Source organism: Amia ocellicauda, chromosome 6 (assembly GCF_036373705.1).
Source record: "Amia ocellicauda isolate fAmiCal2 chromosome 6, fAmiCal2.hap1, whole genome shotgun sequence".
In the NCBI taxonomy this organism is placed as follows: Eukaryota; Metazoa; Chordata; class Actinopteri; order Amiiformes; family Amiidae; genus Amia; species Amia ocellicauda.
In genome coordinates this window covers 35,113,004-35,140,902 of record NC_089855.1, presented here as the reverse complement: position 1 = coordinate 35,140,902, position 27,899 = coordinate 35,113,004, and the positions used below count along the sequence as shown (strand labels likewise).

Sequence of the window (27,899 nt, the reverse complement as noted above, 5' to 3'; positions counted from 1 at the left end):
TACTTAATTGAACCCTTAATTGAAGTAATAATTTCTTAAATCAGAGCCTTTTAATTATTTTAAATAGTAGGGGGTTTAAGTTCAGTATAACATTGTATAAGGAAAGTATTATAGGGTTTTATATATATATATATATATATATATATATATATATATATATATATATATATATATATATATATATAAAACCCTATAATACTTTCCTTATACAATGTTATACTGAACTTAAACCAATTAAGGGACATATTATATATATATATATATATATATATATAATATGTCCCTTATACAATGTTATACTGAACTTAAACACAAGGTGGCATAGTCAGTGTTAAATACATTTTAAACCCTTATTAGAAGCTTTGTAGTGACCCACTACAAGTGCTGTTATTGTTAAGAGGAAACATCTAGGAACAACAGCTCAGCCGCGAAGTGATCAGCCATACAAGCTCACAGAACAGGACTGTTGAGTGCTGAAGTACGTAGCACATAAAAATAGTCTTTTGTTGGTCACAAAGTGAGGTCCATGCAAAAATAGTTTGTCGAGATTGGCGTGGAAGTACTTGACTGGCCTGCACAGAGCCCTGACCTCAACCCCATCCCACCTATGGGATGAATGGAAAAGCCGACTGTGAGCCAGGGCTGATTGCCCAACATCAGTGCCCAACCTCACTAATGGAGTGGAGTGGAGGCTGTTATTGCATCAAAGGGGGGACCAACTCCATATTAATGCCCATGATTTTGGAATAAGATGTTTGACGAGCAGGTGTCCACATATTTTTGACCATGTAGTGCATGTACTTTGACCCCCTGTCCAGTGTTTTGGAAGATGTCCGGTTATTTTAAGTACTGCAATCGATTGGGTATTTTCGTATCTCAAAAGTGGCAAACAAGGCAACTCCCTGTTTGGAGAATTTGGTTTGAATAAAATAATGTGTAAATACTTAAAACTTTAAAGTTAAAATGGACTTTACTTCTTGGTGGTTTATGAGAGATGCCCTGAGATTATAGAATCACTTCTAGGAAAGTGAGAGGTGTGAGAAAGTGAAGGTGTCATATAATTACAATTAATACAAAATAATGTATTATGTACTAATAGCTGGAGTGAGAATTGATCTTATTTTATAACCCCCAACATACAACAATGCCTATGAAGTTACATATTTTGTTAATTTAAGAAAACTGGACTTAATATCTGAGTGAGTTTAATGAACGGGGGAAAGAGTGGAGAAGCTCCATGACCTCAGCTCCAGCTCCAGGCTCCAGAGCACAACTAACAAAAGCTGTCCAGCTCCGCTCTGGCTCTAGGTCCTGGAGCTGGCTCCAGGCTCCGGAGCCGGTGCACGGCCGACCCTATAGTGGAGTCCATCCCTCGATGGGTTATTTTCATAAAGAAAATAAAGAAAGTCCTTGTCTCCTTTGAAAAAATAACCGTCCAAACACAACTATTTACAATACAAGTCCAGAAAATTAATGTCCATTTACAGGGAATCGGTTGGTAAAAAAAAATCAAACGACTTAAAAAAAAAGTCCATCAGTTTTGCATTTTTCTTTGCTTCAGTGAAATATATATTTACACATTTTAATTTATAGTTCAAATTGCAGATAAATCTTATGGTTACTTAAAAAATATGGTAAGATCCCTAGTTTTCTTTTCAGCCAAATAACCACTTTACTCGCAAAACTCCAACACTTTTTCTCCTTTCTGTCTCCTCTTCAGGAAGTTAGTATTCCTTTCCCAAAACTTTGTTCCCCTTTTCTGTGTCCTTCCCCTCCTCTCTTATTCAGGTCGAAATAAGAAAACCTTGGTTGCCAGATGGGGAAATCTCTCAGACCATACTTTTTTAATGTTTCTCCCTCTGCAACTCCTGCCACCGGTCTTGTCTCCCCTCTCTCGCTCGCTTGCTCCCACTCCCTCGCACTCCTCCATACTGTTGTTGTTTACCCTTTATTTGTGTCCCCTCCAACAACAAAACCCGAAAAAACTGAGAGGTTCTGGATTTGTAACAAAAATACATTACTTCTTAAACTATTTACATGGGTATTGATAATGAATACACTTAATTTCCATGGCCTGTAGAAAACAAAGAATTTACAAAACCCCATTGTTTCCCTGTATTAAAGACTTATATAAACCCCTGTGCCAGGCTTGACCAGGGGGTTACATTTGCCTACTAGGAGAACATGTAAGCATAATCCATCATGATGTTACTGCAAAGTCTGGAAGTCTTCTCTAAAGAACATGTCTCAAATTGTTCATGAAGTTGATTACTTTTTATGCTATTATATACTATCTTTTGTGTGGTCCTTTATAAAGACCTTCACATAAAGACATATTAAATTCCTATGGCTTCAAGCCATTCTATCTATCCTATACATATTATTTAACACCTTCACATGTAACAGAAACAGGACAAATTGGTTTGTAGAGGTGTAAAATTAAAAGACTGACAGACTGACTTCAGAGAGTAAAGTTATATCTAATATACTTTACAGGCTATATGTAACATATCATTATGTAAATGTTTTTCCCCCAATGCTATTCCACACCAATGTCTTCCCTCAGTCCTCCTCAGTGCTTGTGATGATGGTTTATGTACTTCATAAGGATGTAAACATCCTTTTGCACATGCTCCCCTCATTGTCAGCAGACGTGAATGTCCAGTAATATCCTGTGCTCCGATTTGGTGTAAGTAACGAATACAATTTATTCTTTCTTAATGCCTCCTCTTTTTCTGGTCTGTTAAAAGTGGAGGAAAGGTTTGTTGGCTGGGGCAAAAGATCAATTGGAAAAATGCCATACATATTACATATTGTGTCATCCTCCCTCCACACTTCCACTGTTTACCACCAACCATCTTTTCCTTCTCCTCCCATTGGACTTGCACCACCTTCCACAGTGCCCACAATATTCCTCTTATTTAAACCCCTCTGCTACAGACTCTTATTGCTAAGTCTTGATTACTTTCCGGTATCGTTTCTAAGCTTTTCTGATACTTTGCCTGCTGTATCCATTTGACCTTTTGCTTACCTGCTTTTACCATCGCTTCCTGGATTGCCCCTTCTGGTTTGTTTGCCCAATCGCCTGACCTCCTGCCTGTCCCCTCGACCACTGTTCTTGACCTGCTCCTGTTTACTGGCCATCAACCCCTCACTTGTTTAACTACGCTGTGCTCCTACGCACCTGTGTTCTACCGCCAAAGTGCGGTCCGGGGGGCAGGTGCTCGGGAAAAAGGCCACTTTGGAAGTCTTACGGAAAAAGGGCATGTGAGGTTGAGCCTTACCTGTGCACGTGCCTGGTTCTACACTTCTGTGCCATGCCATGCGTCACACATATGCACTAATTGCAACTTGTAAAGCCACATAAAACCAAAATTGTACTGTAAGATATTATTTGTTAGAATGATTTTTTCTATGGGAAATTCTATGCTATCTGGTTTGGTACAGGAAATTGACTTCTTCCCTTTATCCTAGTTCCCTACATTCCAAGGGGCTCTGGTAGACCCTAGCTTAACTATGTGTCCAGAGTCCTCTGACTGGCTCCTAGCCAAATTTCAAAGACCCCCACTTTTAAGTTACATTTATATCGAGCACCCTTCTCATAGTGTCATGCTGCCAAAATGTGATTGGTCAAAGTAAAACCTTATAAAAGAAGGAACAGACAAAAAGAAGAAGAAGGAGACAATGACAAGAAGAAGAGCAGGAGGAAGAGAGAGAGACACACCCGCTGCCTGCCTGACCAGACTGACCTAAGCTGCCCTGTGAGGAATCAGGTATTATCTGTGTCTTTCTGTAATCCAGCAGAAGCTTAATATTACTTATTTAGTAATATAATTGAATGATATTCATTTTCTATTTTTGTCACAAATAAATGATTATTGCACATCTGTGACTTGAACGCATCTTACCTCTAAAATGAATCTTAAAAGAGAAACCAATTGACCTATGAGTTTTCAGTTAAACTATTTATTTAGATTGACTGAAAAACCAAGCATATCAAATTCTCTTACAGTAGGAATGGACCTGCTTCACCTTTAAGCTATTACTATTTACTTCCTCAACAAGTAGGCTTATCTCTTGAGCAGATGCTGAAAGGTGTTTAGAGTCAGTGCCATCCTGACCTTGGTGGGTAGGTTAAGGAGAACACCAGATAAGCAGCCGAGGTCTGGGTGAACTGGACGGGACACAAAGCAGATTCATGTAATTTTTTTCTTGTGCTGTCTGGGATGTTTGCCTCTGTGGTCTCCTCTCCATTTGTCATGCCAGTTTCTCTCCAAGGTGTTGTGTAAGATTGAAATCTGGATGAAATTATTGAGAAACTATTCTCCTAAACTAGTCAGCAGCATCACACCTGTGCAGTATTTACAGTGTTGGTAAGGCATATGTAAGGAACAGCATACTGTGAAATACAGTCCCGCTGCTGTAATTTTGTCAAGTGGACCCTTCCTGGATTTCCTGCATTTGGCCTGCACTTTGTGGACTCCCCACTTCATCTTCCTCACTTTCCGGTGGATCTCCAATGGGTGAAGTGGTTGGAAGTGGTATTCTACCACCTTGCCCACAATAATTTGCCTGAAAGAAAGAGTGAGAAAAAATCAACAGTATGAAATTGAATAAGAGCAATAAGTTGAATCAGGGACACTTTCTTCATAAGAACCTGGTATACCTGGAAAAAAGCAAAGTTTGTGGGGAATAATAGCCATTTTCTATACTTCTCAGGCATAAGCAATTAGGAAATAACACTTACTACCAAGGAACAAAAAAATAAAAAAATGAAAAAAATTGTTACACGGTGTTATCCTGTGGCACATCGATAAGGGTAATTTGTCATCTGTGGCACATCAATCAAACATCATATGACCTCTCAAAATACATCAAGAGTTATCAGTACAGCCCTCTGAGGAGAAGTATATGATCTAATAACTAGACATACATTATGACAAAGGGTTGATTTTCTTGTTTTGAAAGATTGATTGCAATTGATCAGTTAACCTCAGTGCAATGAGTTACACCGCAAGTGGCACTTTATTCACATGGAATGTGGTAGCTGGAGCATAGAATTAGGAATCACCTCTACATCAGTGTCATCAGGCCTTACATTGACAATAACAAAAGCATTTATATGACATGTATTTAATGATTTAATCTAAAGTTTAAGTCTAAAGTACTAAAGGGGAGTAACTGTAATCTGCATCATCACATCCTTCACAGCAAGTCATTATGTTTTCAGACATACATTTTGCAGATGGAGCAGCCAGAGGGTGCTCTGTAGTTCAGTTAGGAGAACTTATGCGATAAAGTAATGTTTATTAACAAGTGTTTATTTAATAATAAACAATTATTTTCCTGTGGCTTTGGCATCGCCCCTCAAGGGGCCCTAGTCTGCCAGTAATTAGGTAATTGCCTTGATGGGAGAGCCAGGACAGGTGGAGGCTGGGGAGGGGGAGATGAATCTGTTTTTAAGTTGAGTTTAAATGTACTATTCCTGTTGTTCATTGAGTGTTCGGATTCTGTGTTAGCCAGTGGGCTTAGTTTTGGTGTTTGTAGCTGTTGTGTGTAAAGCACTGAGTACTGTGAGTTTCCTGCCGGAACATTCGTTTGGTTTAATGTTCTGCTCTGAGTTACTACATCAGATCAAAGGGCCAGAGAGGGTTCTGTCACTCTCAGAGCGAGTTTATGAACACACACAGTTTTAGGTGACTTGAGAGACTGTGACTGAAATTAGATAAATGCTGACTAAATGAACACAGGTCTCCAGTTCTGAGTGCTGTTGCATGTGGAGTCAGACAAAGTTACATTCAAAACCCTCAAAAAAAAAAGCACATTTACCTGACCTCTGTTGTTAGAAGAAAAAGGCCACCACCTAGAAATTAAGAAAATTATTAAAATTGTATATTTATTTACTTGTGTATTTTGTTTTTTTTGACAATGCATGCATTATCAGCGTTATTACTGGTAAATAAAATGTATTAATTAAACAGGAAAAATGCAAACATAAAATAAAAACCCTCAATTAGATTATTTTCTCCAATGATAGAATAGCTTTATTCAAAGCATCTAACCCTTTTTAATTAGATAATTTGCAAGAGAACATTACGTCCACCTATCATTAACTTAAGCATTTTAAGTATGGTAACTGACATGCAAATTCACCTCTTTTTATGTAGAATGAAAAGTGTTGGTCCAGTGGCTCCTACTACTAGTAGTAAAATGATGAGCATGACAATAGCCCCAGGCGATGAAGTTGTATCTTAAAGTCAGGACAGGGAAAATCTTAGTGATTCATTTAAATTTGAATATCTCTGACAATTTTCATATTAAACCATTTACATATGTGTGAATAGGGCCATGACTATATCCAAATTGTTATCCAAGCCATCCACAGGAAAAAAATAAATAGTTGTGTTAAACTGTCATGTTATTCCTTGCCAACAATTGGGAGGGAGGATACAAAATGTCAAAAAAGGAAGATATTTAATCTAGGGATATACTATTACAATTAGTTACTATTCAGATTTCATAACCACTTTACGAAAACCACATTCCACCCTGGAAAGAGTTGAAAGTGGAGTTACCAGAATGATTTAGGCCTGGAAAGATTTTCATACATATGAGGGCAAAAGGATCTGAATCTTTTCAGTCTTGAAAACAGAAATTGCAAGAGGATTTGGTCCAAGTATTCAAATTCAAAATCCTCAAAGGTGTCGACAAAGTTGAACACCAAAAATACTTCAGACTGAACATTCAGTAAGTTGCAATGGCACATCCAATCATTTAAAACCTAATTACATCATAATCATATTCAGAAATAATTTCACATTTCAGATTTGAATAATGTATTTCTCTCTGTAAAAATGGGAATGGATTTCACTATTCTTCTGGCATTACGTTTGTTTTTCACTAGTTGTCTCCAAATGTATTTTTGAAAAGAATAAATTATTATTTGAATGATTAAGAAACATGATTTAAAATACTGTGCAACCACACTGAAAAAAATCTACTTTGTGCTAGTGTAAAATTAACGGTCATAATTTCTACATTGTAATATTAAGATTCAGTGAGAACTAGAATTTCTTAAGTAAAAATGTAAATGTATACATATTTTATTCATGTACTAAATTAACTGTGTGGGAATAGTACGTTTAATTATATATTTACTCATATTATTTAAATGTTTTACATTTACAGCACATAAACCTATAAATACTAAGTACATTTTAATCTAAAAGTATAGCGTGTGTGAATCCACTCATGCGCCTTTGGACAAGACAAGCTACCCGCATTTTGGATCAGAGGCAGTTGGGGTTCTGCACAGCTGATTATCTTGAGTGTAAGGTATAAGTTATTGCCACTCTGTTTTTGATTTTTGATAATACATGGGTCCATGTGCAGTTTGATAGTTTGATTCTTGTTTGGTTGACGCAATATGTGTTCATAATTAACTTAACATTAGTTTTAATCACAATTTCAGTAAAGTTAAACTGGGGTGATTTCTCTATAAGATAAATAGCTAGCTAATGCTACCAGATTAAAAAAACAATCGCATAGTTAATGTTAGCCACGTTACTGCTAAAACATGCTGCTGACTATGACAAAATGGTCAAGACCTTATTATATCAATTAAATATTGCACAGCAAGTAATTTATCGAAGCGACCGTAGGTTCACGCTTGGAAACAAATGGGGGAGGGGAGGGGTTTTCTGTTGGTTGCAATCGCATTAAATCTTACAAACTCAATTGAGCATTGATAAGTTTCATAAAAGATTAAAATCAAATGTTTTTATTTTTACGAACGTTTTGCAAGTGTCTAATCCTAACCGAAAAATGCCTCATGGAGTGTAAAGCTTTGTAGTCTCTCTCTCTCTCTCTCTCTCTCTCTATATATATATATATATATATATATATATATATATATATATATATACTCTATATGAACTCCAAACTGAATGTCTGAATGGGAAAGAATTAAGCAATTTTGAGCATGGCATGGTTGTTGGTGCCAGACGAGCCGGTCTGAGTATTTCACAATCTGCTCAGTTACTGGGATTTTCACGCACAACCATTTCTAGGGTTTACAAAGAATGGTGTGAAAAGGGAAAAACATCCAGTATGCGGCAGTCCTGTGGGCGAAAATGCTTTGTTGATGCTAGAGGTCAGAGGAGAATGGGCCGACTGATTCAAGCTGATAGAAGAGCAACTTTGACTGAAATAACCACTCGTTACAACCGAGGTATGCAGCAAAGCATTTGTGAAGCCACAACACGTACAACCTTGAGGCAGATGGGCTACAACAGCAGAAGACCCCACCGGGTACCACTCATCTCCACTACAAATAGGAAAAAGAGGCTACAATTTGCACAAGCTCACCAAAATTGGACAGTTGAAGACTGGAAAAATGTTGCCTGGTCTGATGAGTCTCGATTTCTGTTGAGACATTCAGATGGTAGAGTCAGAATTTGGCGTAAACAGAATGAGAACATGGATCCATCATGCCTTGTTACCACTGTGCAGGCTGGTGGTGGTGGTGTAATGGTGTGGGGGATGTTTTCTTGGCACACTTTAGGCCCCTTAGTGCCAATTGGGCATCGTTTAAATGCCACGGCCTACCTGAGCATTGTTTCTGACCATGTCCATCCCTTTATGACCACCATGTACCCATCCTCTGATGGCTACTTCCAGCAGGATAATGCACCATGTCACAAAGGTCGAATCATTTCAAATTGGTTTCTTGAACATGACAATGAGTTCACTGTACTAAACTGGCCCCCACAGTCACCAGATCTCAACCCAATAGAGCATCTTTGTGTATAGAGTGTATATACACTCACCTAAAGGATTATTAGGAACACCATACTAATACTGTGTTTGACCCCCTTTCACCTTCAGAACTGCCTTAATTCTACGTGGCATTGATTCAACAAGGCGCTGAAAGCATTCTTTAGAAATGTTGGCCCATATTGATAGGATAGCATCTTGCAGTTGATGGAGATTTGTGGGATGCACATCCAGGGCACGAAGCTCCCGTTCCACCACATCCCAAAGATGCTCTATTGGGTTGAGATCTGGTGACTGTGGGGGCCAGTTTAGTACAGTGACCTCATTGTCATGTTCAAGAAACCAATTTGAAATGATTCGACCTTTGTGACATGGTGCATTATCCTGCTGGAAGTAGCCATCAGAGGATGGGTACATGGTGGTCATAAAGGGATGGACATGGTCAGAAACAATGCTCAGGTAGGCCGTGGCATTTAAACGATGCCCAATTGGCACTAAGGGGCCTAAAGTGTGCCAAGAAAACATCCCCCACACCATTACACCACCACCACCAGCCTGCACAGTGGTAACAAGGCATGATGGATCCATGTTCTCATTCTGTTTACGCCAAATTCTGACTCTACCATCTGAATGTCTCAACAGAAATTAGAGACTCATCAGACCAGGCAACATTTTTCCAGTCTTCAACTGTCCAATTTTGGTGAGCTTGTGCAAATTGTAGCCTCTTTTTCCTATTTGTAGTGGAGATGAGTGGTACCCGGTGGGGTCTTCTGCTGTTGTAGCCCATCTGCCTCAAGGTTGTACGTGTTGTGGCTTCACAAATGCTTTGCTGCATACCTCGGTTGTAACGAGTGGTTATTTCAGTCAAAGTTGCTCTTCTATCAGCTTGAATCAGTCGGCCCATTCTCCTCTGACCTCTAGCATCAACAAGGCAATTTTGCCCACAGGACTGCCGCATACTGGATGTTTTTCCCTTTTCACACCATTCTTTGTAAACCCTAGAAATGGTTGTGCGTGAAAATCCCAGTAACTGAGCAGATTGTGAAATACTCAGACCGGCCCGTCTGGCACCAACAACCATGCCACGCTCAAAATTGCTTAAATCACCTTTCTTTCCCATTCAGACATTCAGTTTGGAGTTCAGGAGATTGTCTTGACCAGGACCACACCCCTAAATGCATTGAAGCAACTGCCATGTGATTGGTTGGTTAGATAATTGCATTAATGAGAAACTGAACAGGTGTTCCTAATAATCCTTTAGGTGAGTGTATATATATATATATATAATAATTTTGCTTATTTTTATCATTATATTTAACTTAATTGAACATTTCAACCAAGTAGAAAGTCACCAATGCAAGTCCAGTCTTGTCAGTTAAGTCATTTATATTAAACAAGTTTAAGTTCTGTAATTTGTTAGTTAAAAAAACAAAGTCTTAAAAAAATATGTTTCTATCAACAGGAACCAGAACAGTACAGCAGTGAGTTGTGGTATCACAAGGAAGAGACAGTAGAGTGTATATTGAGGGCTATGTAGGAGGAGTGATTGGTCTAATGTTCTCATTCAGGCAAGCAGAAATCTATACATAGATTTGCATGACATAATATTGCTGTTGTTATTTTTCCCAATTCTTTACTGCATAATGTAATATAAAATTGTGGCTAAATGTTTTAGATCACAAATTGTGTCTGTTCATTTACAGGGTGACCTTACTCTTAGGACGTGCTAATTGAGTGGACAGTTGAGGTCTAGGGAGGACAGATTGATGGTTGTCAACACAGGTGTCATCAAGGAGAAACAGTAGGCCTTCTATGTTATGAGATGGACATGCAAAACTTGCAACTTCAGGACATCAAAACGTTTAGAGCTCTTAAAGCATTATAGATTGAAACATCTACACACCGGTCAAGGACAGTCAGTACCCTGCTTGTACTCAGATTGTCCTTGTTCATTTAAAGGTTGGGGTGCACTTCGCACACATCTGCCTAGAGATCATACACAAACTGAACAGTTAGGGCAAAAGTGCTAGCTTGTTCATTCCGCCATTAATATCTACAATGTTTAAAATGCCCTATACATAATTTACCCTCCCTTCATTTTGTATCAGACTATATGGCCCAGTTCCTGATGTTGTGAATCTTTTGTCAATTCAGATCAAGGAGGAATTCAGGAGAATTACTACAATTTCCCTGGAGCAGAGCTTCACGTACAAACTTGATCACTACAAACCAAAACTTATTGCCCTGATGAAGGCCAAGGGAGGTGTCTTGGGGACCAAGCTGAGGCCATTCCTGGACAAACTGGGTCAGGTGTGTTTGTTCAAAATTGTGTTTGTTCACATTTTTTTGCAGGGAGATGGACCTATTGTCTCTCTCACTCTCACACACACACACACACACTGCCCCATGTCTACACATACAACACACATCCTCGCACTCACACCTGGAGTCGCAAGTTCGAATCCAGGGCATGCTGAGTGACTCCAGCCAGGCTTCCTAGGCAACCAATTGGCCCGGTTGCTAGGGTGGGTAGAGTCACGTTGGGTTAACCTCTTCATGGTCGCTATAATGTGGTTCTCGTTCTCAGTGGGGCGCATGGTGAGTTGTGCGTGGATGCCGTGGTGAATAGCGTGAGCCTCCACACGTGCTAGGTCTCCGCAGTAACGCCCTCAATAAGCCACATGATAAGATGCGTAGATGCGTGGATTGACTGCCTCAGACATGGAGGCAACTGAAATTCATCCTCCACCACCCGGACTGAGGCAAGTCACTACGCCTCCACGAGGACATAGAGTGCATTGGGAATTGGGCATTTCACATTGGGGAGAAAAATTGGATTTAAAAAAAAAAAGAAAAATCCTTGCACTCGGTAGTTTCTATGTCCCTGCACGCTCCATATCTTTCCACACTTGGCTTTTGCTCCATGTGCTCAAATCACTGCTCCTTGCACATGTATGCTCTTGTGTTCTCACTTGACAGTTCATTGTGTATGAATAATGGTTAAGTATTGACACAATATTAATCTGCTCACAGAACCAAAGCATTGAGATGAGACGTGATGCTATTATCCGCAGCCTCATATTGTACCTTGGCGAGAAAGAAGAGAAACTTTTTGAAGATTGCCTGGTAAAGCATGATTTTTTTTTTTAAATGACAGTTTAAAATTGTGTTACCATTTAAAGTTCAAGTTAACCATAAAGTAAGAGAGGAAGGCAGACAAAGTGATGGACATATTGAACATATGGCCCAAATGGAACATTGAAAAATTCAACAAAATGTTATAGCATCTAGAAGAACAAACTAAATGGATATTTGTCAATTATTCAAATTAAGTACAATTACAAAAATTAAACATGCTCTGGAGTTACAAAGCCATAGGGTTTCCTGGCAGTGTAAAGGCTTAGATTTATGGCTTATAGCAACAACAATCTGTGGAGTGCAGCCACCTTGCTCCTTGTTCTACAAATGTTTTACTAATGCTAGCTCACTGTTAAATAGATTTGATTCAATTTAATGTAATCTGAACTACGTTTAACGATGGTCTATGTGTTCATTCTGCCCTGACTATGAAGTCACTTCGAATGATTCAAGCAATTCTATTTTTATTTGTTTCTCAATAGAATTGTCTTAATTTTTTGTAATTGTATGCAGGAGGACAGCTGCAGTGACACCATTCAACTTGTTCTCAAGATCCTAGTCGTCCATGGAGCTGATGGAGAGAATCCAGTTGATGTATCCATCCTACTTGAAGGCAAGGAGATATTGCCAGGATGTTGCAGTACTGCTAAACCTTGCATGCTGCTTATGGATCAACCTCACATACCCCCTAACACTGTGCTACACTTCTGAGTTGCTTCAGAAACTTTTCCTAGAACTGAATGGGATTAAGCTGTCCCCAAAAGTACAAGCTTTAAAATTGAAGTTGCTGCTTTCACCATGGCAAGTACTGTACAATCTGGGCTGCTGGTACACCCCAACTCAGTTTTCCATCTTGCAAATGACTGAAACAACAACCTGCAAAGACACTGTTAGCTCCATTGGACCCTCTGCTCACATGGGTGAGGTGGGTGAGGTTCTGCTATGGATTTGAAAAAGCAATTAGGAGGCATTGGTTGTTAATGTTGCTAATTCTAAAAATATTGCTTTTTAGAATATTGGTTATGTTAATACTACCTAGCTCTGTCAAATTATAACCTCATGTTTTTTATATGTTATATATTTCTATATCTTATGCCTCCTGGGGTCAAAACAAAAAACTTTTTGAAAGACAGTGTATATTGTAGGATAAAATAATTAGCACAGATATTTTTATTGTGTTTTTGATAAATTCATGTTGGTTAATGGAGATTGGATTGTTTTATAGGTCATGTCAATGTGACTGATTCGTTGTTTAATGTTGACAAAATAAACTGTTTAATTGTAATGTATGTAGTTGTGTGATTTGTGATAAAAGTATATTAAATGCATAGAGGAAATTATTACATTAATTTGGTAACATTTCTCTAAAGAAAATTTGCAACATTTACATATTAGTGAGTAATATAACTTTATATAACTAAGTAATTGAAAATGTCAAACAGAAAAAATATAATACAATCTACTTATTTACTTCATTAAGATTTAAGATTTACTTAATCAATCTTAATATTAAGATTTACTTAATATTTTGATGACAGCGACATTCCTGTCTCTGAAAAAATTTAATTGACTTTACTTAATAACTTTATAACTTAAATATAATTAAGTAACATTTACTTAATATCTTCACGATTGTTAAGTTTAGTAGTTAGTAGATTTTACTTGATACTGGCAAATGAGTTGTACTTGATATTATATCAGTAAAATTTACTTAAATATTACTAGTGCAAAATGTTACGAGGATTTATATTCTACAAGTTATTTTTTTCAGTGCAGGCACACTGTAAACTCTAAAAAATTGGTTAAATCAGCAGTATCATGTGCATCTTCTTTTCCAAAATCATTCAAAGAAGTTTCAAGATATTTATTCATTTTACAAAGGATACATTTTGTAAGTGTATAAATGCACAATACAAAAGTGCACTGCAAGTGTTATTAAGCAGTGTTGTTAGGTTGGATTCTGATACAGGCCAGGGAAAATGATTACTCTCTAAAAAAAATTTGGACAAGACTTTTGTATTATAAAAGTTTCATTTTATTGAGTGAATGTATTTCACATGAATTTATATATTTTTGCCTTATTTGGGCCAGCACCTCATGGGAGTGAAGACACTGTAGTGCATGGATGCTTTAAAGTTACATTCATATATATATGTGTTTATCTCACATTTAACTGGCAGAGCTCTGATGAAGATTTAACACCAATTTTATGCCTTTCTTACAGGAATAACCTGAATGTATAAGAATGCTTTCCATTTTCAAAAAGTATTAAACTCTGATATATAAAACAATTACAAAGAAAAATAAATGGCAACAATAGGCATTAAAATATAAATGTAAACCAAGCAAACAAAAACTAAACTTACCGATATGTATATAAATTGAACCAAATGCTTTGCCGAATTTGGTTGATGCTTCACAGACATACATTCCATTTACATCAGGGCTTTGCTCCAATAACTCCAATCTGCTTCCATCCACTCTAATTTTACTACTGGGAAATGTCTGGTTTATTCTATGAAATAATAAAAATGAAAACAACATTGCCATTATAAGATTTGATGATTAGGGCTCTGCATTTTGCAAGATTATTTAAGTGTATTTGAATCAGTATATGAAAAGTCCTCTATATAGGCACATTTAATAACAGAACAGTGTATCTGGCTAACATAAATTTGTAGAATGAAAAGTATATTAAAGAAAGCCTCTTGATACTCGGTGACATGCTAGTAATGGGCTGTATAAAGGATGTCTGCTTGGAAATGTTGGGCGAGCCGGTAGCAAAGAAAGAGGCACAGAAGACACTCTCAAATTACGCTATAGCTCAATTAATTCACAATCCTGCTGAAGATATGGAAGATCAGCTCATAGAACAGATTACATTATTCTGATGGTGTATGTGTGATGGTGTTCAAGTTTTGTGTAGGCTTATCTTCTGATAGTGCTGAAATCACGAAAACGAATACTCAGAAGTTCTGAGTCTGTTGACAAAATTGATGACGAAAATGAAAACAAAACATTAACCCTCACACCCCCAAGCCCCGGTCAAGAAATCATAAGCATCCCGTCCCCTAGGCGACAATCTGTATCCATCAGCAGAATTCCCCGTCTCAGTCGAGAATTCGTCAGCTTTAACCAAACTAAAACTGAATTAAATGTATGCAGGTTTTCGATCAATATGACAAAATTAAATAGCATGACTAAAATGTGATTGAAACTAATGTAATTTTAGTTTGAGTCCATTTTTAGTATACTAAAACTAAAGAAAGGTGCATGACTAATATGTGACTATATCTCATAGACATTTTAGCGACCTGACCAAGACTACGACTAAATAAAAAACTGATGACTAAATTAACATTGCATGTAAAGGTGAACACTTTAAATTTGAGACTATTCCCGGCATTATGTGATACAATGGGGGCTGAACTCCTATTGCATGCTGATGTGCATTGGTTGTAGAGGGGCAAAGTCCTGTCAACAATTTGTGCTCTAAAATGAGCTTGCAGACTTTCTCCAGTACAAACAAACAAATCGGTTGGAACTATTTTGAAATGTGGACTGGATAGCCAAGCGTTTTTATTTTGACTGCTATCTTTGCTAGATGGAAAGAAATTAAAGCTAAAAGCATGGAAGTGTCGAGTGTCAAGAGATTGTTTTGATACTTTTCACAACTTGGTAGCAATCATCACAGCTGCAAGTTAAGAGTTTGAAGTCACATCTTTACTAAACATAATTAGTAAACACCCGTACCTGTGCCAGTGGTAGTCTGTTGGTGGAGGGTTGGCCTCAGTCTCACAGATAAAGATTGTGCCCAGTGGGGAATTCTCTACATTTGTAATGTTCACCAACTGTGGAGGATCTGCAGGAATCAAAGAAAATAAAAGTAATCACTACACCATAACTTACTTTAACTGGCACTTCCAAAGTACATTGAGATATCCTCAATACTTCTCATATGATGCAATGTCAAGTGTACAATGTGGTCCAGAAGGAGCTGTAATATATACACATAAGGCTTATGAACTGTGACTATTCTTCTTTTGGATTGTGATTTGGACCTGATTTCTGCTTTGTCTTGTTTGTCATTTTGATTAGCCGTTCATGTTTAGAGAGGGATCTGTTTATACTGTGTAAGTAGGCTCAACCAGGATGTAGGGTTATGCTTTGTTTTTTTTATTTTGTTTACACAGTGTTCTGTCCAGGGTTTTGTGTAAGGTCCCTATCAAATTTAATTCCTGTTGTATGGCAGCTTGCCCTGAAAGGTAAACACTACCCTTCACTGTGTTAAACCATCAATATGTTATGTATCGATAACATTTCTGTCAAAAAAACATACATATTCCGTTGATCACTCCATCCTCCTCTCCTGCCTCACTGACCTTGGGACTGCTCTCACCTGGTTCTCCTCCTACCTCAGCGACCGCTCCTACCAAATGACATGGCGAGGCTCCTCATCCACCCCACAACCTCTCCTCACAGGTGTTCCCCAAGGGTCCGTCCTGGGCCCACTCCTGTTCTCTCTCTACACTCACTCCCTGGGCCCCCTCATCGCTTCCCATGGTTTCACCTACCACTTCTACGCTGATGATGCCCAGATCTTCCTGTCTTTTCCCTCTTCTGACCCTCTCATCCCCTCACACATCTCTTCCTGCTTGTCTGCCATTTCCGCCTGGATGCACTTGCACCACCTCAAGCTCAACCTCTCCAAATCAGATCTCTTTTTTCCCCCACTCTTCCTCACCTTCTGCTGACCTCCCCATCTCGATCCCCTTGGAATCCACCACACTCTCTCCTTCTTCTTCCGCTAAAAATCTAGGAGTCACCCTCGATCCTGCGCTCTCCTACTCCCAGCACATCACCATGCTGACGCGCACCTGCAGATTCTTCCTGAGCAACGTACGCCGGATCCGTCCCTTCCTCACCAACTGCTCAACTCAGCTACTCGTCCAGTCACTGGTCCTCTCCCGCCTGGACTACTGCAACTCTCTCCTGGCCGACCTGCCTGCATCCACTACCCGCCCACTCCAGCTCATCCAGAACTCTGCGACTCGTCTGGTATTCTCTCTGCCACGATTCGCACACGCTACTCCACTGCTCTGCTCCCTCCACTGGCTCCCGATAGCGGCATGCATTCAGTTCAAGACTTTGACCCTCACCTATCGCTGTCTTGACCACACTGCACCAAGCTACCTTCAGTCACTCGTCTCTCCATACATCCCCTCCAGACCACTGCGCTCCTCCAGTGCCAGAAGACTAACTCTGCCTCCTCTCCACTCTCCTTCCTCCAGAGCCCACTCCTTCTCATCCCTGGCCCCTAAGTGGTGGAACAACCTGCCCACCGAAGTCAAAACAGCAGAGTCCTTGACCTCATTCCGGCACTTACTCAAGACGCATCTCTTCCCACAGCACTTGTAATATTAGTCCTCTTTCCCTGCTAGATAGCACTTCAGCTTATTATGCTGCTCACGTTCTTGATTGTTTTCCTCCTTGCTCCCTTTCCCGTAGCCCTCGTCTGTAACCCTACATCTTGACAGCAATTAGCCTTCACCATCCGGGATGTAGGTAGTCTCTTACTGTACTTGTGTAATTTGTAAATTGGAATTTGTAAAATGTATTATTTTGAATTGCTATGTTTTAGCTAAGTTGAATTTGTAATGATTGATGCCTTGTACTTCTCTGTATTTTTGCACTTATGTTGTAAGTCGCCCTGGATAAGGGCGTCTGCCAAGAAATAAAAACAAAAAATAATAATAATATACTTTAAAATACACTTCCTAATTTTTAAATGTACTTATATGGGAAAATAATGAAATACTTAATATTAATATTATATTAATAAATAAACAGATGAAGAACCTAAAAGCAAAAAAACAACTAAATATGTTTAAATATATAGATAATGAAAATCTTACACAATGCAGAATACATTATATATACATTAACACATTACTCAAACATACTACACCTGTACTACAGTACTTCACACAATAAACATGATCTCCTGAGTCAGGATTTAAGCATTAAGTGGCAATAAAGGCTTGATGCATTACGGATGTATTTCTAAATAAAAGAGTTGTGGGGGTCTGGAAGTAAATAACCAATTACACACAAACCTGACTCTGTGATCCTTTAAATAACATGTTGGTGAAATCCAGAGATAGGAGAAAACAAAGAGCAAGTAAAGCCAAATTGCCTGCTCTTTTTTCAATTCCCCCATGTTGTAATTGTAGAGCTTGTGTCTGCCTTTAAAACAGAAGACATGCAGTACTCACAATGTACACTTAATCTCTGGGAGATGTTTTTGGCCTGTGTCAGGGATGGGTGATTCACAATGCATCGTACTTCTTTTTGTTGCATGGACCTGGTTGGAATTGCTCGCAGTTCACTCCTGATAGTGATTGTGTTATTTGCATTAACAGTACTGTTTGTCACAACTTTAAACAATATCATAAAATCCTCTCCATATTCCCATGATACATCAGCGTCTGGTTTTCCATTGGCTGCAATACAGGTGGCCAGAGTTCTTTCCTCACAGCCAACTTCCGGTGTATCTTCAGTGGTCACTGTGACTATAGGGGGAGCTACCAGTAAAACAAGAAAACCCCATTACAAAATGCATAATTTCAAAGTATTTTGTATTTATTTATTTATATTATTTTATTTTAAAAATATTGTGCAGGAGAAATTGTATTCATATCTATCCTATCTTTTATTTACTTTTATCTACAATACATTGTATTAATTTAGTTTTACAAGTATAATTAAAGGTTTCAATGCTATTCACAAAATGTATTTAGGCAAAATATGTGAATGAAAACCAATTTGTTTATGCCTCGGTATTGTGTCTGATACACTATATGTATAAGTAGTTTATTGGCTTATTAAAATATTTAATTTGATTACTATTTTAGAATCAGAGTTAGATGTCATGGGGAAAAGTGTGAATTCATTGATTGATTTTGACAAATGGCGACAGTCATGGCAATGGAATTAGTCCTAAATATTGTAGCGACCTCAGGTTTCGAGGTCGGGAGTGAAATAAATGGGAAAATAAACTAAAAGATTTCAGACAAAACAGGCTTTATTGAACTCACAGGGAGGTACATCTACTTTCCCTCCAAGGCTGTTATTCAGTCTTGGCTCCGGTGTTCTCTCTCTCATTCCCTACTACAACTGCCTCAGCGGCGCGTCCCCGCCCTCTTAAATACCCCCCCTCAGGTGACTCCCACCCGTCCAATCGCCGCTCTCCGGCTATACCACCCAGAGATGGGGGGAGCCACATAATCACAAATAACCCCCGAACCTCCCTCCCTAGCCCAAAACAACAACACCCAACATGCAGGACACACACACACACACACACACACACACACACACTAAAAAACAGGGTTCCCGAACTAACCCACCCACCCACGATACACACTTTTACACACCCCATCTCCTTGACTGCCCTACTGGCACAGACACACACACACACTCGCCCTACAGACACCCGCCAGGATCGCTACAATATGTTTAATATTATATTTCATTGGCCTCCTTTTCTATTATGTAGGTGCTCATTTTCTGAAGTTGCTTGACCCTGTTCTGTCCTACTCAGCACATCTCCACTATGACACAATCTTGTCGATTCTTCCTAGGCATCATACACAGAATCTGTTCCTTCCTCACCATCTGCGCTCCAGATCCTGTTTATTTCCTGCCCTGGATTCTTACAACTCCCTCCTGGCTGGCCTGCTTGCATTTGCTACCTGCCGGCACAAGCTCATCCAGAATTTGTATGCTCATCTGGTGATCTCTCCCTCAATTCAAATATGCTACTCCACTACTCAACTTCCTTCACTTTCTTGGCTCACAGTTCCAGTTCCAGTTCCAGTCTTGATCCAGTTCAAGACTTGGGTTCTTACCTACCGTTCTTTTGACCAGACTGTACCTAGCACCCTACTCGTTCAGGTTTATTTTCACTGTACAGTACAGTCTTTCTCAAAGCTCCCATTTTTTTTACAACCTTATTCACATATTCAAGGTAATCTGATTACCCCTAAAACACCGAAGTACCCCCAACTGTGTCAATGTATATATAGAGATGGATAATCACACTTTTTTTGTGTATTTTGGCCTAGAGTCGCTTGACTAAGGGAATGAGGACCTGGCCATGTGGACATGGCCTCCAAACTAGATAAAAGGAGCAAAGGAGCTGCTGCAAAGGTGGTGTGTGGGGTGGAGGAGGGATGCCAAGAAATTAATTCCAAGAAAGCCTATGTGTTGCCAGATCCTTACGCTTGGAAGTCAGGCACAAAACTGGTTGGTGTATAAATTGGTTTATAAACTCCATTAATAATAGGAGAGTTGTTTCAGGAGGCCCCCGATTGTGATCGAACATTGAGAAGAGTTCAGTCACTGAGATTAACAATTTCAATGACACTTCCCCAGGTATCAGGCATTAAAAGTTTTTTTTTTGTACGGTTTTATATCATTATTTAACGCGATCAGTAAAAAAGTTTACTCACTGATCATCAATAAGACCATTACAAATAATAATCAATAATCAGAAAACCATGCTGTTAAGAATTATAATTTAGACACTGATGATAAACACACAAAATACTAAATTAGGCTCTTGATGATTCTTACCGTTAACAGTAAGCCTAATGTTGTGCTTATATGGTCCACTGGGGAATACTGTGAAGATGCAGATGTAGGTGCCTTCATCTGAAAGCAATGGGTTGGGTATTGAAATTGATCCATCCAGTCTCATTACATTCCCTATAAACTCCACTCGTTTCCCAAAATCACCTACTGCATTAGGACCCGTGTCAGGATCAAACGTGAGAAAGTTCTCTGGTTCAGATGAGAGTCCTATTTTTCTCTGCCAAGATATCTGAGAAATGCTTTCTTCTGTGTCAACTAACCGGCATGTTAAACTGGTATCTTCTCCCACTGTGGCTGTTACTCCACCATTTAGTACACTTATACCTGTGAACACAAAATTAATTTGATGTTAAGGAAGGCTTAATTTTGAATATCTCTCTGTAAGTAAGATAGCTGCACATATTCAGAAAACTAAAGAACAAAATTAGATAAATTAATACCACTTCAAAGGGGAAATGTTAGCTTTGCACTCACTGTGAAATTGTGTGTTAATGTTCCCATGAATATTCAGATTCAGATCAGATTCTGTTCATCATTAAGTACAAAATAAAAACATACTTCTTACCTGAAGGCCCTACCCTTCAGTACATCTCCATATTAAATCAACATTAGAAGGTGGAGAAAAGACAAAGTGCTCTGCAACCATAGCAACCTGTCTTTTCACAGATAACAGAGATACTGCAGGTAAGCCACTCCATTACATTGGTGTAATTTTAGCTTATGGTGGGTTTTTTTCTTACCTCCATTTTTAAACATGAAGATCTCCTTAACCAATGTATAAATTTACATTTCATAATAATCAACACCTTTCCAGATATACAAATAGCATGCTGTCATGCTGTACTTGAAAAAACATTTCACATAATGACAGTTTCATGTGTTTTTCCATGATGGTAAAGACAGTGGCTGGAATTGAAATGCAGAAATGTGTTGGCATTCACTTGCAACCTCTACTCACACCAGTTCTGCTCTCAGTAATGCATGGATACATTTTCAAAAACTGAATTATTCTGAGAAAGCCCAATATTTTCTTAACCCACAAATTTACTTTTTCTTTTGTGAGTGGTGCAGCCGAATGTATGACCATTGGTCCAATACTTGTGATGGCATTTCCAGGCAATTCCTGTAAGTTTTATAGCTATCTTTCAAAGGCATTTGAATAAGACCTGGACCACAAGACCAAACTAAGACCAAACTATTTGGGAGACAAAAACAAGGGAATAAGGATACAATACCAATTGAAAAAATAACTTTACCAAAGCCTGCTTTCCAAAGATGACAAATTGGACATTTTCCCAAATCCTGGAGTAGAATCAGTAATTTATGCCAAAGGAATGTCACATGATAAGCCCTTAACTGTTTTATAAATAGTTACCTAATCCAAGGCTAAATATAGCATACACTGATACCACAGATGCTCAACATCTCCCACTGTAAATATCACATTCTTTAGTGACAGTCAAAGCCTTGCTCAGAGATCTACAAAAATACGGTTTTGCAGCCATTTCTATCTTTCCCTAGGGAAACACATACAGTGATGTGTTGACCTAGCCCTGACCTAAAACATGAGAGAATTTCCCATGTTTTTTTAAATATAAGGTTTGTTGTTATAGTTTGGTGGTGGCGGTGGTGTGTGTGTGTGTGTGTGTGTGTGTGTGTGTGTAGGGAGGGAGGGTCTCCAATTAATATAGAAAGTGAAAACTAAAAAGCACTTTCTACAGAAAAAGGGAATTACTTTAAAGGGGGCTTTCTACAAGAAAGGGACTGCAGAGATGTGGTATACACAGGGTCATAAATTAAGAGACATACACAAATCAAAAATAAAACCCTTAAATTAATACACTTAAACTGGTCCCTTACTACACAGATAACTAAAGTTTAAACACAAACAATATAGACAGCAACCCAATCTAGTCTGTAACCTGTTATTCAATCCAACAAGTCCATAAATACAATTAAATACTTTACAATGATTTTTTTCTAGTTTTTTTCACATTTTTCTCACCAGAAACACCCTACTTGCTTTTCTTATACGGTACTTTGCATGGAGGAAAGTTAGAACTTCCTTTCTCACACGTTTTCTTCATTGTATACTTAAGAACGATAAGGTCAAGCTAAAAGGTCAGGCCAGAAGGTAGCTTGACCTCTGTTTGTTATTTATGATGACCATTTTGGAGAAGATGGCAAACCGTATGATTTGAGTGTCTACTCCCTAATCCTAGTATTGATCTATGAACTCTGACCTCTAATGATGTATATTCTGCTTAGCTAGCTTTTAAGATAACAACTTGTAAGTAAGTAATGACTTGTTAATTATAACCAGATCTTTGACTTCTGTGTGTATAAAAAGCTCTGACTTTTTGTATGAAGCCAGAGCAACTTTGCAATCTTCTTGATTCACTGTTCCTCTCCACGCTGCGTGTAATAAAGGCATTGCAACAAACGTTGCAACCTGATTGAAGACTGAGTTTCTTTTACAGAGGGTTGCTTTAATACTGTTCCGTCTTCCATGGATGATCGTCCTCAACGGCTTCTTCTGCCCCACAGTCAGACTGGAGCACAATGACGTCAAAATGTTTTTTTGCTCTCATCCAGCCTGAGGGTATGAATGGTGAGGGAGGTAGGGTCCTTACGTAGTGTCCCTCCTTAACTACCCGTACCATGCCTCACAATACACAGATTGACTTTGTGCAATATGACTGTGTGGTAGGAAGGAGCAGAATTGAAAGGGGATCAAAAGCAACACATCATCTGATCATCTCAGAAAATAAAGCTGTAGACGTCACTGACAGGAATACAATATGACGGCAGATTGAGCAGTTTATTTGTCCAATATGTGGAGATACACCTATAAAACATAATCACCCTTAGTCAAGTTTACCCTGGTAAACTTATCATAGGATGCTTGCACATTTATCATGGTATTACTATGGTTGTACCATAGATTTACTGTGGTTTCTTATGGCTTCAACATGCGTTCACTGTGCTTTACTACAATCTACAATGAACAAACCATGGTCTACAATAGTAAATATGCCTTGGAAACATTGATGTCACATGCTATGGTTGGCATTTAGCAAGTAACATGAAAGCGAGTACGCCACCCTTTGTTTTATGAGGAATGGAACTCGCAAAACCCAGTTCTTACCCCCACAGGCTCAGACCAGGACCACAAGACAATACGACAGATGCAGGTACATTTATTAATAACAAGCATGCATACACTTCAGGGTGTGAGACACAAAAGCCAATATTATTCTATTAAATTATTCAATGATCAGTGAGCATGTTGTTTATAATTATTATTCTATCTGTTTATTGGGTTGTATAACAATGCTGGTGGTTACTAGGGAATCCAATCCTGGGATCCCGAATCAATTTTCTAGTCCCAAAATACCGGGACTGAAAATGTGAAATACCCGGGACCACGGGACTGTGGTTAATGAAAAATGTGACGGCGCAGTAATTCTTGGACTCTGTGCTGTAAGCTATTTATAAAAGAAAATGTGTGAAAATGAATATAGAGGCTTATCATCTATTCAAAATGTGAATCTCAATTACAACCACCCGCAGATTTCAGAACAAGTTCAGCCGATCAGCAGAAGAAGGGAACTGCTGAGAGGTCTCGTGGACTCCAACATCAAAGGGGCAGCTAAAGGTCATGAGCAGCAGCAGCAGCAGCAGCATCGTCAAATGTGATGGTGTACATTAACTGTATCAAAAAATAATTGTTCCTCTTTGAAAGCGCAGGGTGCTGTACCTGCAATTAACATTAACTTTCTGATGTCCACTCCACCAAACCAGTGTGGAGTCCAAAATCACATTTTAGCTGCATGTGTTCTATGCACAATATATGCAATAGTCAAAAAGAAACAATTGACAACTTTAGCTTTCTTCATTCTTTTTTTCTTAATTGCTATATTAAGAAACAGATAATAAACAAAACCTAAAAACCATAGGGCTATTGTACATAATGTTTAACTGCTCAGTGTAAGTCTAGTGCTTGTGGCCGTTTTGTGCACAAATGCGCATTTGTCTAAATTCATGCAGTAGCTATGTTTTCTTGATTATTACATAAAGGCCTGGCTTATTCTAGTACATAATGGCTTTTATATATATTAGTGTAGTATAGAGCCTATAGTATAGTTAATTTAAAAATGTGTTCATCTCATCTCTGAATATAAATGTTCATTGCTCTAAGTAGGCTACTTAACAACAATCTGTTTAATATTCAATGCGATCCATAACGTGATACATAAATAAAAACGTTAATGTATTTAAGAAAACAATAGACTAATAGTTTTGTTGTTTTCGTTGATTCTATTGGTTTCATTATAATTATTACTACATATGAAAATGACCCAATTAATACACAACGTTGCCACAAAGTTGCAGCAACGTAATAATATGTGTGTTAGCTCGGAAGTTCTTTTTCAACAAGGTGCTGAAAGCATTCTTTAGAAATGTTGGCCCATATTGATAGGAGAGCATCTTGCAGTTGATGGAGATTTGTGGGATGCACATCCAGGGCACCAAATTCCCGTTCCACCACATCCCAAAGATGCTCTATTGGGTTGAGATCTGGTGACTGTGGGGGCCAGTTTAGTACAGTGAACTCATTGTCATGTTCAAGAAACCAATTTGAAATGATTTGACCTTTGTGACATGGTGCATTATCCTGCTGGAAGTAGCCATCAGAGGATGGGTACATGGTGGTCATAAAGGGATGGACATGGTCAGAAACAATGCTCAGGTAGGCCGTGGCATTTAAACGATGCCCAATTGGCACTAAGGGGCATAAAGTGTGCCAAGAAAACATCCCCCACACCATTACACCACCACCACCAGCCTGCACAGTGGTAACAAGGCATGATGGATCCATGTTCTCATTCTGTTTACGCCAAATTCTGACTCTACCATCTGAATGTCTCAACAGAAATCGAGACTCCTCAGACCAGGCAACATTTTTCCAGTCTTCAACTGTCCAATTTTGGTGAGCTTGTGCAAATTGTAGCCTCTTTTTCCTATTTGTAGTGGAGATGAGTGGTACCCGGTGGGGTCTTCTGCTGTTGTAGCCCATCCGCCTCAAGGTTGTACGTGTTGTGGCTTCACAAATGCTTTGCTGCATACCTCGGTTGTAACGAGTGGTTATTTCAGTCAAAGTTGCTCTTCTATCAGCTTGAATCAGTCGGCCCATTCTCCTCTGACCTCTAGCATCAACAAGGCATTTTCGCCCACAGGACTGCCGCATACTGGATGTTTTTCCCTTTTCACACCATTCTTTGTAAACCCTAGAAATGGTTGTGCGTGAAAATCCCAGTAACTGAGCAGATTGTGAAATACTCAGACCGGCCCGTCTGGCACCAACAACCATGCCACGCTTAAAATTGCTTAAATAACCTTTCTTTCCCATTCAGACATTCAGTTTGGAGTTCAGGAGATTGTCTTGACCAGGACCACACCCCTAAATGCATTGAAGCAACTGCCATGTGATTGGTTGGTTAGATAATTGCATTAATGAGAAATTGAACAGGTGTTCCTAATAATCCTTTAGGTGAGTGAATATCATAGGTTTTGCGATGGTGATGTGTAGTAAAGCACAGTGTAACCATATTTAACCCATTGGAAACAACAGTAAAACCATGGGGAAAGTGCAGACATCAACATTTTACAAGTTGCCAGAGAGAGAGACAGGAGAGTACAGGTGAGAGGTAGCCATCTTGTTGTTTGACTAGTTTCAGACCAGTCTTAGCATTGCTCATTTTGTTTTAAGTTTGCCTTAATTGACGTTAGCATTGTCTGTAATTTGCCTAAATTGAAGTCCATTCAGTTCAGCTGCTGAGTTGGTGAAAGTAAACAGGTTGTAGAAGGGAGATTTTGTCTAGGACTAGCAGGAACTCTGTTGCAGGAGGAGCCAGGTGGGGCCAGTTAGGTGTGAATTGGGGGTAGGTAGACAAAAGCTACTTAAAGCAGCTGTTGAGACCAGAGGTAAACGGAAGTATTTACAAGTTGCCACAGAGAGAGACAGGAGCGTACAAGTGAGAGGCAGCCACCTTGTTGTTTGACTAGTTTCATACCAGTCTTAGCATTGCTCATTTTGTTTTAAGTTTGCCTTAATTGACGTTAGCATTGTCTGTAGTTTGCCTAAATTGAAGTCCATTCAGTTCAGCTGCTGAGTTGGTGAAAGTAAACAGGTTGTAGAAGGCAGATTTTGTCTAGGACTAGCAGGAATTTAAAGAGCAGAACCTCCACGGTAGTTTTCTCTGAAATACTTCCGGTACCACGTGCCAGGCCAGGGAGACAGGCAGAGATTATAAAGTTTAACACGTGGTTGAAAGCTTGGAGTAGGGAAGAGGGGTTTAGGTTTATGGAGCATTGGTCTTTCTTCTGGGATAGATGGGACCTGTACAAACCGGATGGTCTACATCTAAACAGAAGGTGGGCTAATGCATTGGGAGAGCGTATGTGCAGTGAAATTGAGAATCATTTAGACTAGGAACCAGGGGGGCAGGGAGCTCTGACAATGGGAGAAAGAAAACCAAGGGAAACTGCTAGTAGGAAAGTCCTGAAATGTTTATACCTCAATGCCAGGAGTATAAGGAACAAGATATTAGACTTGGAAGCCACAGTACTAGCATGTGACTACGATGTTGTAGGAGTGACAGAAACATGGCTTACAGAAAATGATGGGGATGAATACAAGTTTAAAGGATACACACAGTTTAGGAGAGACAGGCAAAATCGAAGAGGGGGTGGGGTAGCATTATATGTGAAAAATGACATTGAGGCAGAAGAACTTGTATTAGATCCCAGTAACGGAACAGAATCTTTGTGGGTGAAACTTTTGAACAAGAGATCTGGAGCATTAGCGGTAGGAGTGTGTTACAGGCCACCAAACTCAGATATTCAGAAAGATGCTGCATTGTACAGTGTAATCAGGACTGCATGTAGCAAGGGTGTGGCTGTTATAATGGGGGATTTCAATTTCCCAAACTTAGACTGGGAAAGCCCAATGGGGACTACAGAAGCAGAAATAGAAAATGGTTGAGATGGTAAATGACTAACTCAATTTGTCAGGGAACCAACCAGAGAGAGTGCATGTATTGACTTTATCTTTTCAAATGACCAAGATAGAGTCAGGGGGACAGTAGTTAGAGAACCAATGGCAAATTGTGATCACAATATGGTTAGCTTTGAGGCATTATTTCAAAAAACAAGGTCCAAGTCTAAAACAATGGTCTACAATTTTAGAAAAGCAAACCTTGAAGGTATGAGACAGCACTTAGAACTTAAAATGGATGGGTATATTTTAAGAATATACTACTTGAAGC

The 27,899-nt window shown here is 38.9% G+C and overlaps 1 protein-coding gene across 3 annotated transcripts in view; it reads right to left on the bottom strand.

The window, feature by feature from the left end:
- Positions 1-1,661: 1,661 nt before the first annotated feature.
- LOC136751431 (nectin-1) overlaps positions 1,662-27,899 on the bottom strand; it is a 45,475-nt gene continuing 19,237 nt past the window's right edge. The window contains exons 3-9 of one of the 3 annotated variants that reach the window (XM_066707049.1): positions 20,551-20,892; positions 18,189-18,497; positions 15,667-15,775; positions 14,280-14,428; positions 6,154-6,250; positions 5,830-5,863; positions 1,662-4,572 (exon numbers count right to left, since the gene is read on the bottom strand). In XM_066707049.1, the coding sequence (XP_066563146.1) occupies positions 4,432-4,572; positions 5,830-5,863; positions 6,154-6,250; positions 14,280-14,428; positions 15,667-15,775; positions 18,189-18,497; positions 20,551-20,892 (1,181 nt within the window). In that variant the 3' untranslated portion in view covers positions 1,662-4,431. The remainder of the gene's footprint in view (positions 4,573-5,829; positions 5,864-6,153; positions 6,251-14,279; positions 14,429-15,666; positions 15,776-18,188; positions 18,498-20,550; positions 20,893-27,899) is intronic. The other 2 variants (XM_066707048.1, XM_066707050.1) reach the window with 2 other exon arrangements.